The following is a 14,271-nucleotide window of genomic DNA, read 5'->3' on the forward strand; positions in this document are numbered from 1 at the left end:
ACATGTGTGACTGAAGAATTTCACCAAAATGATATCACTAGCTGGACCTCCTTTGAGTTTAGTTTCTCTGAGTAACATACTGATTTCTGTCTTATATCTCATATATTGGTCCCACATGATTGAATCTTGGGGTGCATGGTAGTTTAGTGGTTAACACGTACGCCCCACGCTACCAGGTTTGGGGGTTCGATTCCCACTGCTGTCCTGTGTGTGTGGAGTTTGCAGGTTCTCGCTGTGGGGGTTTCCTCCGGGTACTCTGGTTTCCTCCCAATCCAAAGACATGCATGGTAGGCTGATTGGTATGTCCAAATTCTCCGTGGTGTGTGATTGTGCCCTGCGATGGATGGATGACTGGATCTTACTTTTAACTGCTTAAACTATACAAATTGACTTCTTTAATATATTAAATTTGCTTAAAAATATACCATAACATCTAATAAAGTCATATTGTCTTGTAAAAGTGAAATGTATGCTTTTTTATTTGTATTTTTTAACCAGTTTCCAATCTGAGCATGAGTGCGGTTACTACCTTACTAAATAGTACGCCACCTCTGATAACTATAGTAGCTTGTAATATCGATGGAGTACTGTTCTGACACACTGTTTAGTATGGTAGTATAGTGTCATTTTGGCCGTAGCCAATAAAACATCAGTGTTTACGGAAGTGTAACACTATTGGTCGATGTAGGGCGTGTAGCGTGACGTCACTGAACGCGGAAGTGAACGCTTGGTTCTAAACTAATGTAAACATTTCGTTAACCGAGTGCTCTTGAATTTTCGTTAGTCTTTGGACACATTACGCTTTTAACAGAGGGGGTATTATAACTATATTATAATTATTTCGTCTTAAAACCTTCAACAGCGCGACACAGACCTCGAAAATTCCCGAGAACAATGTCTTCTGTCGATATCCATTCCCAGTTAGCGTCCATACTAGAAAGGTTTGCAAAAGGTGCGCTGGTAGAGATGACCAAACTCATAGACAAGGACTCGGCGCTTTTACGCGCGGAGATAGCGCGCAGACAAATGGAGGTCGAGGCGCTTTTGTGTAAACTGCAGTTCGCAGAGAGTGAGCTGAGATCGGCGCGCCAGGCAGCAGCTTCACGCCAGTCCGCTCCCAATCGCCGATCGGTGGCTGTACAAGTTACCATCACGGCTGCACTGCAAGGTAAGCTGGATTATGAAGACTTTAATCGCAGTTGGGGATCATCAGGGACCCTGAGTGGACAAGGGGACTCTCGTCGTTCTGGGATTAAAACCCATAATCATTTTACAGAGTAAACTCAATCAATGCCTTTCCATGAAGGTAAAGTAAAAAAAGAGAACAGACATGTACAATTCCCCATATCTACAAAGAGTTACAGGAGGAAACTTTAAAGGGGGTGGGGGATGAGGTGTACGTGATGTTCATCATAAGCAGTTCAATTCCAATGCAGTCAGATCCCATACCTTTTTATAATATTCCACATGAGCCTTATCTGTTCTCTGGATAAGAGCATTAGTTAATCAAATCAGCCAAGTCAGCATTCTCCTTTTTTGGGAAAGTGGCCCATATTTCTCTATAGTCTTCTCCTGTGTCCCCCTGGGTTTCCTCCAGGGTTCTCCGGTTTCATCCCACCTCCCCAAAACAGGTTAGGAAGTCGATAAGCAACTCTAAATCACCCCTAAGTACGTGAATGCGTATGTGTGCATGGTGCCCTGTGATGGACTGCCGTCCCATTCAGAGTGTATTCCCACCTCGACACGAGGAAATCAGAAGCCATCTGGGAAGATATGAAGAATAAATAATTATGATTAAGAGGGACATTTTTGTTAATAATTATTGAGATTAAATGAATGACTCTTTTCCAGTAACCCAGGTCATTCCCATAAACAATGTTTACATTGGCTATTTTAAAGTTAAAATTTGGCTGGAGTAATATACAATATGCTTAAACACTGGTATTGGGGGAGTTTAGTTAATATTTATGACCTTTTGAACACCATTGACTGCAAAATGTAAAGAAATAATCAATATTTTTTTTCCTCCTAACTACAGACTGTAAGGAAACGCACACAGACACGCACATAGATACTTCTTCAGTGCATTCTTCTAATGCAAAGGTAAAATTTGTCTTTAAAAAAAAAATTCCCTTTACTTGTCGATGCTGCTCTTTTTTTTTTTTTTTTTTTTTAAACGTTTCCTGTTGTAGCAGGAGGATAGAGCAGAATCGTTTCAGATCAAAGAAGAGAGGACCGAGCTGATGCCATGGGACAATGCAGATGGTAAATTAAAATCCTCTTTTGTATTTTCACTTACATTATATTTACACTCATTAGCCATTTTATCAGGTAAACCTGTGCATTGAGCCAACATTCATCCTGTCCATGAGCAGAAATGGACTACCGCTGATCAGGTATAATTTGGATGGTGGACCATCCACCTGGTACACGTTTTGTTCTCATACACATACTGGCCTCTTTATTGAACACACTTCCCATTACTCTAGCTCATCTTTTTCAATTCGCAGTGTGTGGTAGTTGGATGGATGGGTAATTCTGTGACATTAAGTTGTTGAAAACCCCAGCAATGCCACTATGCCCGACTTCCTTGTAGCACGTGTACCCGATAAACTGGTGAGTTTGTGTATACATTAATGCACTGGCATATTAAAACAGTCGTTTCACTCTTTTCTTCTTCATATAGAGATAGAGGAGACTCGTGTTTGCTGGGAGGATGAGCGAAATGCATCCAACACATCAGGTGATTGTGAGGCGTAGAAGTATTGTAGTCATCCTAATGATGTTCTACGCCAGTTTATTTTCTTATAAACTGCATGAAATGAATAAATTTAGTTGTAGTGCATAAATAATAATACCATAAATGACAAAAGGCAATCAATACAAGGAAAGTGCAGAGAAAGTGAGATGCTGGCCTAGATCCTATCCTACGCTTTGAGCTAAAATGCATAACCCCAATTTTATATTCTGCCTAGATTTGCAAGAGTTGTGTGTTCTGTAAACTGTATACATTTCATAGTAGAAATGGTTATCACAGGGTAGTACATCATTATAGCTCATAATAGCAGTTTAGGCACCATTGTAAACGAATTTCTCCATTCATGCCGACTCAGGAACTTCCTTTATTTTGCAGGTCGTAATGAAGCCAAACCTGGTGTTATTTGGGATTCGCCTGATTTAGAGGATTTCACCATGAGACCTGAGGCATCACAAGACACTACTAATACAGTTCCTGGGCATCACAGCACAAATGCATCCCCAAATCCAAGAGAGGATAACAGCGTTCACTATGAATATCAGCAAAGCACAGAATGTGATGCTGGACAACAGAGACTCAGTCGGTTGATTAACACTAACAATACAGCGCTTCCTCCAGTCAGCGAGCAGAGAGGTGATGGGGTGGGGACGGGGGAGAAGAGTTCATGCTGTGCTCAGTGTGGTAAAACTTTCACCACGCGCTTCTACTTGAAGATCCATCAGCGCATCCACACGGGCGAGAGGCCCTACACGTGCCTACAGTGTGGCAAGCGCTTCTACTGTAACTCCCACCTCATTTCACATCAGCGCTGCCACACAGGAGAGAAGCCCTATAGCTGCGAGGAATGTGGCAAGTCGTACTCTCATTTAAACTCATTGAAACTGCACCAGCGCAGCCACACCGAGGAGGAGGTCTGCAACTACTGGTGACTTTGAAAGCCAGATTTGGCCTTTTGGCCGATTGTCTCACATACAGCATTAACTGATTATACAATATGGCACAAAATTTTACATGCACAATATGGTTACTGTGGACAATGTATAATCTTGACTTCTAAGTTCAATTTGAAAGCAAATGGACATTTTTTTTGACCAAGGAATTGCTAACTATGGAGTAAAAAAATCCAGTACTGTGATAATGTAACCCCTGATAAAAGTTTAGGCAAGAATCAAATTTCATTTAGTCACAAAGCCTAGTTTTAAACATCAGTATTGTGGAGAAATAGCCACCTTATCTTCCACTTACAATAAATTTATTTGATTAGCCAAGACTTGTTTGGTGTCTAAAGTTTTCTTTTCTTTTTTCTTTTTTTTAAATTACTTTAATATAGATTTGAAGTAAATGACATATCCAACAGTTTAGCATTGTGTAAACTGAATGTTTAAATCATCACACACCTCAAAAGACATAACAATCTTGTACACTCACTCACTTATACACTTGTCACTAGCATTTGTACCTTTATTATGTATCTTTTATGTAGAAAGGTGCATGTAGTGTACCTATAACGCTTTACTTTAAACACAAATTATGTAATGGACCTAAAATAATTTTTAAAGCTACACTATATAAAAATAAACATATTAAAGGTACCAGTGACAAGAAAATGTACAGTTTAGTACAATTTTTTTTTTTTTTTTTTCTGAGTGTAACATAAAACCCCATCTTTCACAGAGAGTGACCAAGTGCACTGAGAAAGGAAGTGATTTGGCTTCAAGATGGCTGCTATGATTATTTCTTGTTCAACATACGCTTGTTCATTGTTCTAGATAACCATGTCAGAAACCACATAAACATGTCTAAGTTTCTGAACAACAATTAAACATACACTGAGATGCGAGTGTGATGATATATGCAAACAGTTTGAACAATGCTAAATTGGTAGCTGCAAGCTTCCTTGTTTACATGTTAATTACATGAGCCTCAGCTCCAGTCACTAAACGTGTCTTGGCTGATCGACAACATTTGGGATGAGAAGACATTTTAGTCAATTTCATTTTGACGACTGTTGAAACAGATTTGTTCATTTTGAGTTGTGGTTACTTTAAATATTTAGTAAATATTTCAATACATTGTGCAAAAGTTTTTTGGTGTCATGAATATGTTTAATTTGAAAGAACTTGAAAGATATATAGCATATAATTATTGACATTTTGCTTTTCATTTGTCATAAAGTAGAGAGCCTCCCAACCATTAACCCAAAAGAGGATAAAATTGAAATTTCATTTAAAAGTTGTACACGATTAAACCTTAAGTCTTAAGTCTAAGGTTTAAAGTAAGACAGTGAGAGAGTTCATAGTTATTTATAGACCTAGACTCTTTTTGAAGAATGTGCTATTGATTATCCAGGTGGACAGCTAGAGTTATAGTTTAACTCTGGACATGCCAGATTAAGTACTGTTAACCAAAGAGAATTATGGGCTTTAATAATGACGTTTTATTACAGTTGTAAAAACACTGTAACTTTTAAAAGGATAAGACAGTAATGATAATGAATTAATGTTAAAGAGGCGCTCTGTGAACTGTATGGGGCTATTAGCGAACTGCAGAACACACCCCTGATGTTATCATCACCAGAGATTTCAACCATGCGAATCTCAAATCAGTGTTCCCTAAATACCACCAACATGTGCAACAAGAGGGGTGAACGCGCTGGACCTTGTTTACACAAACATCTCTGGCGCAGCCCCGCCCCCCACCTCGGCTACTCAGACCACATCTCTCTTATGCTAATCCCAGCATACAGACCGGTTCTGAAGCAGGTGAAAAACAAAACCTGGCCAGAAGGACCCATCTCTGCTCTTCAAGACTGTTTTGATCACACTAACTGGCACATGTTCAGGGAGCCTGCAACCGGCAGCAACTCCACCAGCTTGGAGGTCTAGAGTGGTGCAGGGATGACGTCATTTTGTAATACCAAAACCCGGAAACGAGTTAGCATAGTAGCCCTTCCGGTTCCATATACCCGAAGTCAAAAGGGTTTTTTTTATGGGATTTTGGTTGAAAGCCTGAAATAAGGTCTGTGGTGAACACAAGCCCCAGAATATTTTCACGTTTTATTCTACGACATAAAACACGCCAGGAAAACCCCACTCATGATTTTTAAAAAGCTTTTACGTGTATTGAAAAAGGCGGTTGATAACAAGTAGCTAAATGAGACTACATAAATTGTCGGGGACATTAAACGTCATCACGCCGAACAGGAAAAAAAACTGCAGATAAACAGGTTCAGGTATGCTGTGCACAATTATGGAAAATGTTTTTAAATCAAATTTGGAAAAGTTCTTGGAAGCTAACTTCCGGGTTCCGGTACAAAATGTGACCAGATACATCAGCAAGTGCATTGATTACATCACCACACGCTCCAAGCAGAAGCCGTGGCTGACTGCGGAAGTGCGTGCACTCCTGAGTAGTTTGGGAAAATTATGATCATTTTACTGACTCGGATCTTTGAATCTCGTTCAGCAAAATGAACGCATATTTTTTTCCGAGTCATTTTGTTCATTTCAGCAGAATAGAATTAAAATGTTACATGTTAAATTCCCCAACACATTTAGTATTTAATAAACTATAGGCTAATGCAAACAAGCCGAATTATGAGAAACAGAAACGATTAATTAATAGCTTAGCTGGGTCTTCAGGCTATGCAGTCTGTTAGTTCAGGGGTTTTCCAGGGCAAGGCGCCCCCCCCAAATGGCATAAACATTTGACCGAGGCCCCCTTTTGCAAGATGTCTTTAAAACACATTAAAAATACAGACTTCCGAATATATCACCTTTTTTATTGTTAATAATTACATCTTACATCTTTACATTACATTGCATTACATTAGGAACTGATTGTGTGTGGTTGTCTGAGAGTGAGAAAGAGAAAACATGCATTTATTTATTTTTCACACCAAATTGTTGAGGCCCCCCGAGCGCCCCCTGGTGGCCCCCACTTTGAAAACCACTGTGTTAGTTTACCTCATCTCCCGAACCGAGTTGTTCAGTTCTAATGCCTCCATGTTTGAACTCGGCCTAGTATTTTCCTCAGTAGGTGGCACAGCAGAAAGTGTTTCTTATAACAGTTCTAGACTCCCCGGATTGACCCTGAGCTCAGTCTGGAGCGTCCTCTAGATTCTCCACTTTCCTCCTACCTTCCAAAAACATGGTGGTGGGTGGATTGGCGAATAAGTATGTGTACGAGTGTGTACATTGCGCGCTATGATGGATTCATGTCCCATTCAGGGTGTGTTCCCAGGATAGGCTCTGGCTCCAGACTTGTGTAAAGTGATTATTCGAGATGAATGAAAGATGCAATGTAACCTCCAGATAAAAACATTTGGCATAAATCTGGTGTTTTAGCTGTTCGGGATGTGGATTGCTTAAATTTTTTTTTTGAATAATCAGTACCTGTATGTTATTATAAAGGAGATTAACCTACATCTTGCTATATTCGTATACAATGCATGATTTATGTATAAATACAATACAATAATAAACAACATTATCATGATTATTATTATTATTATTAGTAGTAGTAGTAGTATAGATAAACTCTTAAATAGTTTATTTTCCATAAAAAATAAAATAAAAAATAAAAAACAGAGTCTTATATCGTGACGGGCTTTTTTTTTGGAAAAAAAAACCGGAAGTGACCTCAGCTGTTGTGACTCTCTCGCCTTACCTACCATTTCCTTAACTGTAATTTCACCGTTACAAAATTACTGGATGGACATTTTGCCACAGGAGCTCGACAGTGTGTTGATAAATTGTGTTACTAATAACGAAAATGGCTGCTGCGGTGTTACAGACGAGGATAACCGCCATATTGGACGTGTTAACGAAAGCAGCAGTGGCGGAGATTAGCCAGCTTATTCAGGACGACAGCGCTGTGTATCACCGGGAAATGAAACGAAGGGAGGATGAAATTGAGGGACTGAAGAAACGGCTACAGGTCACCGAGAAAGAGCTGAAGAAAGTGCAGGCTACGGTGTTAGCCAGGTGTTCAGTCGGTGTGCAGGTCGAAACGCTGGCTACAGGTCAGTGTGGAGGGGTTTATTATATCTCGCGCTCTCATATCTCAGGGCTACTCCACGATAAACCAGGTTTATTACAACAATCCTAACTAATTTCTGTCAATTTCGGTTCAACGATTACACCCCGCTCTTTTATTATGGTACATTAAGTTTTTGGACAAACCTGCTCAGTTTCAGTCTAAAACAAACAAAGTGACGTCATGGTTACACTATACACGATATGGCCAACAATTTGTGGACACCTGACTATCACACCCATGTGTAGAACTTCCTTAAACTGTTTCCACACAGTTGGGGACGCATAATTGTATAGAATGTCTTTGTATGCTGCAGCATTGCAGTTTCATTTCTACTGAAATTAAGAGGCCCATAACTGTTCCAGCATGACATTGCCCCTGTGCACAAAGCGAGCTCCATGAAGACTCCATGGTTTGCCAAGGATGCAGTGGAAGAACTCGAGTTTCCTGCACAGAGCCCTGATCTCAACCCCACTGAACATCTGTGGGATGAACTGTAACGTCAGTGCCTGACCTTACTAATGTCATGATCACAAATCCCCACAGCCACAATCCAAAATCTAGTGGAAAGCCTTTCCAGAAGCGTGGCGGTTATTATAACAGCAAAGGGGACTGAATCTGGAATGGGATGCTCAAAAATCATATATAGGTGTGATAGTCAGGTGTCCACAAACCTTTGGCCATATTTGGCCTTGTATTCTATATCTTTATAGAAATAAAACACACTTCAGGACGTGCTGTTGTAGGAAAAGTATCAATGACAGAGTGGTGCAATGTGACTCGTAACACCCCAAGCTTGAACATGGGGTGAAATGTCTTTTTCAGTCATGGTACTGAGAAACCATAAAGCGCAAAATTTTCTGTCCTGAAGACTTTCCTGTGGTGGAAACTGACACTGGAGACTCCTTCCATAAATGTTAAACATCTGACAGACAGCTTCACCATATCAACGATTATATGTTTTAATTTTTACACAACATGCTTTAGCTGGATTATTTAGCTTGTCCTCCATGCAAGTCTCTAGTGACTTATTGTACTAAAATGCTTTATTTATTTGACAGATTTGATGGCATGCAGAAAAGAATCGCTACCTGTGAACCATGTGGAAACATTCAAAATGAGTTCAGCGCAAGAGCTCAAAGAAGAGAAACCACAGCTTCCTGACAAAACGTTGGCATCTTCGCACCATATCGCAAAAGAACCCAGAGCTCCACTGGCAAAGCAAAGAGATCCAAGGTCTGATGAAGATGAGTTCAGCAGCCTGGAATTTGAAATGAAAATTGAGCAGGTGGAAGAGCTTGTGGATCAGGAGCTGAGTTTTTCACGAGCAGATTACAGCATGGCAGATCCAAACATCCGGGATCCAGATCCTAGCTCTGAGCACAAAGCAGACCAGAGAGACACGCATCTGTGGCCGTCCATGGACGACAACGCAGCAAACGAGTTCTCCATTCCTGATGGCTGTATCGGGTTAGAGCAGTATGAGCAGATTCCCACAGACCAGTGTCTGGCCCAGGTGATGAAGGATCCTCTGAACTTGCACCCTGACAACACGTCCAGTAATAAACACGTTGATTCGTTTGGTTCTGTACATGTCAGGATTGACAGAGAAATGCACTTTGAAGGCAACATCGCAAAAGACTCTGAATATGGACAGATTAGAGACAGTCTGGGTCACGTCAAAGCATCAAGGCCAACAAACAGCAACAAGCACAGACACTCGTTCAGTGCAGTGCCGCGCTCACATGCACATTCATCCAGCAGTACTTTCTCAATGCCGGACATGGTTCCTATGCGGCAAAACACACAAGCTAGCCATGTCGGGTCAAAGCCCTTTCGTTGTGAGGAATGCGGTAAAGGCTTTACCCAGAGGATGAGACTGATCACGCACAAGAGAATACACACGGGTGAGAAGCCGTACCATTGCCAGCTCTGTGGCAAGATGTTTTCACGGCAGGATAACTGCCTCAGGCATGTACGCCTACACAGTGCACAAGGGTGGTAAAGAGGCACCTTTGATTGTTGGATTGTGTTTCTAATAATTATAAATACTGTAATGATAAGAGATCTTTATTTCCTGTAGATCATCACAAAAAATTACTATATATCTAGTGAACAAAAAGACTCTGCGTCCTCCAGTGGCTGGCTCTGGTTCAGTTTTTACCATGCCCACAACTAGGTTTTTAGCTTTTCCCTATAGTCGGATTTTGAGCTTGATCTTCGTGCGTTTTTATTCTCTGTTTCAAATTGATATTTTGTGATACACACAACTATGTGTTCTAATCTCAAAGGCTTGTAATATACTTTATTCAGGAGTAATGCAGGGCTGTGTCCCAAACCACATAATGTGTAGTACGTAGGACATGATTGATGTATTGAAAAAATATTTTGTAATTTTTATATATATATATATATATATATATATTCAGGGGTTCTCAAACTTTTTACATCCAGGAGCTTGCATAGAACCTGCTGTACAATAATATGCTTGATATTTATTGGAGCTTTTTATTCCTGAACCAACACAACACATTAGTTCCTAGTTGACATGATTCATATTTGTTTTATGATTATTCAGTTATTAAAGTGATCAACAGTAATGGTGTGTTGTGATTTCCACCACTGTAACACTATATATATATATATATATATATATATAATCATGGACAACCTGAGTGTGCTTGACAGACCCCACTTGATATATAGTATACAGGTTTGGGACAAAGCCCAAGCCGGAGGGTGTAATTATCTGCTGACATCATCATAGTTTTTCAGTATTACAGAATTATGAAGATGAAACCTGTACACTTCATTGAGGTTGTCACAGTTGGCAAGTACTAGCTAAAACACAAGGCCTTGTTGAAAGGGAAAGGCTTTCTTTAATTTTTCTAGAGTTAGGGTACTCGATCCCAGACTCGGACTCAAGTCCGGACCCGAGTCCAATTATGAACGAACTCAGCTTTGTCATGCACTCGGGTAAATTTTTACTCAGAACTTGACATGGACTCTGACATTTTTCGAGTACCATCGAGTCCGCGTCATGTGTAACGTGAAAAGAGAGATAAAAATAAACATACATCATAAAATGAAGATAACAAGAAATTAATAAATGTCTCCCTGCCGGACCAGGGGCTTTCTGTGCGCACACATCTGAAGCTTGCGCACAGAAAGCCGCCTCATCGTGCGAGTATCGAATTGAGTTCTCTTTAGCGGCTTATGCTTGGACGGTCAAATAAATACACACACATATCATGTCAAAATTCAGGTCTGGCCGAGAATTCATGCAAACACAGTTGAGGGAAAAATCGGAGGTGTGTCAATACAGTATATTGGATCTGTGCATTATGTCTTAATGTGACAGCAGCCTAATAAACCTGCTGCTGTCTGTGTCATTAATGTTAATCAATGAACAAAAGACAAAGAGAAAATCATTCACTCATTTTACTGAATAACTTCAGTACATTTAATAAGAATCACTGTATATTTTATTTTAGATTTAATTGTTTTGTTCAATTTCTGTGGTATTTCTGACTTGAATACTCCTGAGAAAACATATCATTATTGTGAAATAAGATTGTAGTTATATCGCCCAGCCCTAAACATCATTCCAGTCTTGAATTTCACATACAATGTGAAATGTACTTCTTAATGTAGTAAATATCATAAACCCTGCTGATAGGGATTTTTTTTTTTAGAATTAAAATGAAAAAAGTTGCAAGAACAGAGCTGTGTTCAGAAATGAGTTTGTTGTCATTAATAGACAGATTAAAAGCAGTAATAAAGCATGAAGCTTATTGTTATGACCTGCTGAGACTCATCAAATCATTGAAATATAAACTCGAACTGGAGGACACAATATAGTGTGATACAATAACAAAACAGGTTCATTTGTATTTTCATACATTTGTAATATAATAAAAGTTCTACATATACCTCTATATCCATTGTTTTTCATTGAAACCATTTTTTAAAATAGGAAACTAGTTGAGGTGCTGATGACATGAAATAAAAATATTAAATGGCAATGGCAAGATGCATGAGTGGTATTTTTTGTTACATTTATGTTGCCATTGGTTTGTGAAGGTTAAAATTTTAATTTAACAGCTCAGTATTGTGTTTGTAATTGCAATTTCAAATCTTTTTTCAATTTAATTACTTTCTGGACTCGGCCGGACTCAACTCGGACTCGGCCATTAAGTCCAACTCAGCCCCTTTTGGACTCCGACTGGATAAAGGTGGACTCGGACCCAACTATATTTTTCTGCTTGTGACTGTGTTATGCCAGACTGGAAATTTGGTGGCAGTTTTTTTGGCCCATACATCTTTCGAGTGTGATGATGAAATTTCCACCAACTTGACATCAAAGGGTACTTGACTCAAATCATTGAGTCAGTGATGAAAAATGTACCATATTTAACAGTTGGGTCAACCTTCACCTTTTTTTGTAAAACACACTAAAACAGGACAAGAGTTCAGAAATAACCAGAATAAGATACAATACCATTAACATCATGTCGTTTTTCATATAATTTGCTCTTTATGTGGGAGGAGGAAGAAACCAACAACCTTATCAATTCAGATCAATCCCTCCAGGATTTAGCAATCACAGAAATGAACACAAAATCAAAGAAACTCTGCTATATTCAAAGGTGCTTGCAATTGTCCTAAATTACCGGAGATTTTCCACAGATTGGGGCCAAGACGCATCATGTGATGTCATCACAACGTGCATTCAGCCATAACCCTCTTCGATTCACGTGTGTCGAACATGAGTACAGCTAAAAGATCTCATTTACCAACAAACTTCACTGCGAAAGACTGCACAAAACAAGTTTGTGCAACTGCAATTTTGCCAGTTAAAGTAGTTTTCTGCAAGCAAAAAAAAAGCACAAAAAACTTCCAAAACAATTTTTTTTAAAAAGCTGCATCAAAATCAATCATTTTTGCCTGCAACAATCACAAAAAAAACCCTGTGAAATCCTGTACGGACTGTCAGATGAGAATAAAACCACAGAGTTTAAAGCTAGATTTAAAGTTATTTCCATTTAAAGCTAAGCTATTGCTGTCCACACATGTATTAGTACATGCAAATCCTGACAGGCTGCATCATTTTTCTCTTGGCAAAACTGTATTGCAACACCATTCCTCTTCTATTTCTTACATCTAACATAATGCACCACCTGGATAATGACAAGGAAAGTGTTTTATATTCATACGTTATTTATATATATTTGAACAGTAGAGAGAAGGACAACCCAACAGGTTTATCAGTGGTATATTTTACATAATTTAATTACATTTTTTTAAAAAAAAAATAAATCAGTCAAAACCTTAATGTGATTTACTATACTTTGAATCATGACTTACAGTTGAGTGCAAAAGTTGAGTGCACAGCCAATGGACAAATTACATTAGAAGGGCAAAATATGTTCAAGGGACCAGTCATAAAGTTATTAGAGAATATTTATATATTGAGAATAGGAGATGAAAATATTTGTGATATTTAAATACATTTTTTAAAAACCTAACACTATTAATGTCTTTTTCAATTCAAGTACATTATTCAATTTGTCCTAAGGGTATACAAAAGTTCCCACACACCCTCAAAGTTAAAAGATAAGCTTAAAGTATAAACAATTGTATATCTTTAAACACATAATATACAACACATATTTGATGTTCCTTTATATCTAATCTGAATAATTATAAAGAACCAATACATGTGTTGTGTGCTTTTCTATTCATCAGTGTACTTGCTCAGTTTTACTTGCGTTGTGTGGCGGTATTCAGAGGTTTGACTTTCACAAAATGAAGAGGATCTTGTCAGTACCACCTTCCTGTCTCATCTGCTCCAGCTGAATGGAGTGGCGACGTGGAGGCCTCCGACCTCGGATTGTGCCTTCCTGTCTATGGCCTTTGGTCTCTTCAGCTTTTGGAGCAGTGCTTGCCTCGTCACCACAAGAGCATGTGGATGTGTTTGCAGTGGAGCTGACTGAGAGAGGAGGTAGGAAGGTAGTATTACGTGCCTGGGGCTTTAAACTTAACTGCTGTTGTGGTTTCCATATTCTCATGGTGTTAAATCCGCATTGAGCAGCTGGAGGTGCCAGAGAGCAGGAGCTGGTGTTGCTAGGGGAATGGTGGAGGTTTCTGCTGGTAGGAACTGGCGGTAGTGTTATATTGCAGGGCTGGTCATGTAGGTGTGTGTCTGAGCTGGAGAGATTGAGTGATAAGGTGGGAAGCTGAAGTAAATTCTTCCCAGAAAGAGCAGGTAAAGTGTTACGTCGATTATGTAGATGTGCTTGAGTTGCTGGAGCAAAGTTCTCTGCATGGTTCCTGAAAAACGTTCCTCCAGGTTTGAGGTTGGCAGCTTTAGAGGAGCTAGTCGGATCCACTTGCCGAGCATGGGAGTCATGGCTGATGTGCTGCACCTCTTTATCGTCTTCTTTCTGCACAGCTCCCTTCGTAATCCTTTCTTC

At 39.4% G+C, this 14,271-nt stretch overlaps 2 protein-coding genes across 3 annotated transcripts; both read left to right on the forward strand.

Moving 5' to 3' along the window:
* The first annotated feature begins 54 nt into the window (after nucleotides 1-54).
* Nucleotides 55-5,698, forward strand: si:dkeyp-68b7.5 (zinc finger protein 614). 2 transcript variants are annotated; one of them, XM_053652144.1, is made up of 5 exons: nucleotides 55-1,168; nucleotides 2,039-2,103; nucleotides 2,196-2,265; nucleotides 2,687-2,743; nucleotides 3,134-5,698. In XM_053652144.1, the coding sequence occupies exons 1-5, from the start codon at nucleotides 895-897 to the stop codon at nucleotides 3,685-3,687; spliced, it is 1,020 nt and encodes a 339-aa protein (XP_053508119.1). In that variant the 5' UTR covers nucleotides 55-894; the 3' UTR covers nucleotides 3,688-5,698. The 2 variants fall into 2 exon arrangements, with proteins under 2 accessions (XP_053508119.1, XP_053508118.1); XM_053652143.1 differs by having other exon boundaries at nucleotides 56-1,168; nucleotides 2,193-2,265.
* A 1,585-nt stretch (nucleotides 5,699-7,283) lies between these two features.
* si:dkeyp-68b7.7 (adult enhancer factor 1) lies at nucleotides 7,284-11,738 on the forward strand. The gene is made up of 2 exons (XM_053652116.1): nucleotides 7,284-7,781; nucleotides 8,857-11,738. The coding sequence occupies exons 1-2, from the start codon at nucleotides 7,532-7,534 to the stop codon at nucleotides 9,798-9,800; spliced, it is 1,194 nt and encodes a 397-aa protein (XP_053508091.1). The 5' UTR covers nucleotides 7,284-7,531; the 3' UTR covers nucleotides 9,801-11,738.
* The last annotated feature ends 2,533 nt before the right edge of the window (nucleotides 11,739-14,271 follow it).

The sequence above is a fragment of the Ictalurus furcatus genome, chromosome 20 (genome assembly GCF_023375685.1).
Source record: "Ictalurus furcatus strain D&B chromosome 20, Billie_1.0, whole genome shotgun sequence".
NCBI lineage: Eukaryota > Metazoa > Chordata > Actinopteri > Siluriformes > Ictaluridae > Ictalurus > Ictalurus furcatus.

Excerpts from the sequence above, each read along its gene's own strand:
- si:dkeyp-68b7.5 (XM_053652143.1), top strand. The coding sequence starts at position 895 with ATGTCTTCTGTCGATATCCATTCCCAGTTAGCGTCCATACTAGAAAGG. Across the intron at positions 1,169-2,038 it reads CATCACGGCTGCACTGCAAG|ACTGTAAGGAAACGCACACA; the intron begins GTAAGCTGGATT and ends TCCTAACTACAG. Across the intron at positions 2,104-2,192 it reads TGCATTCTTCTAATGCAAAG|CAGGAGGATAGAGCAGAATC; the intron begins GTAAAATTTGTC and ends TTCCTGTTGTAG.
- si:dkeyp-68b7.7 (XM_053652116.1), top strand. The coding sequence starts at position 7,532 with ATGGCTGCTGCGGTGTTACAGACGAGGATAACCGCCATATTGGACGTG. Across the intron at positions 7,782-8,856 it reads GGTCGAAACGCTGGCTACAG|ATTTGATGGCATGCAGAAAA; the intron begins GTCAGTGTGGAG and ends TTTATTTGACAG.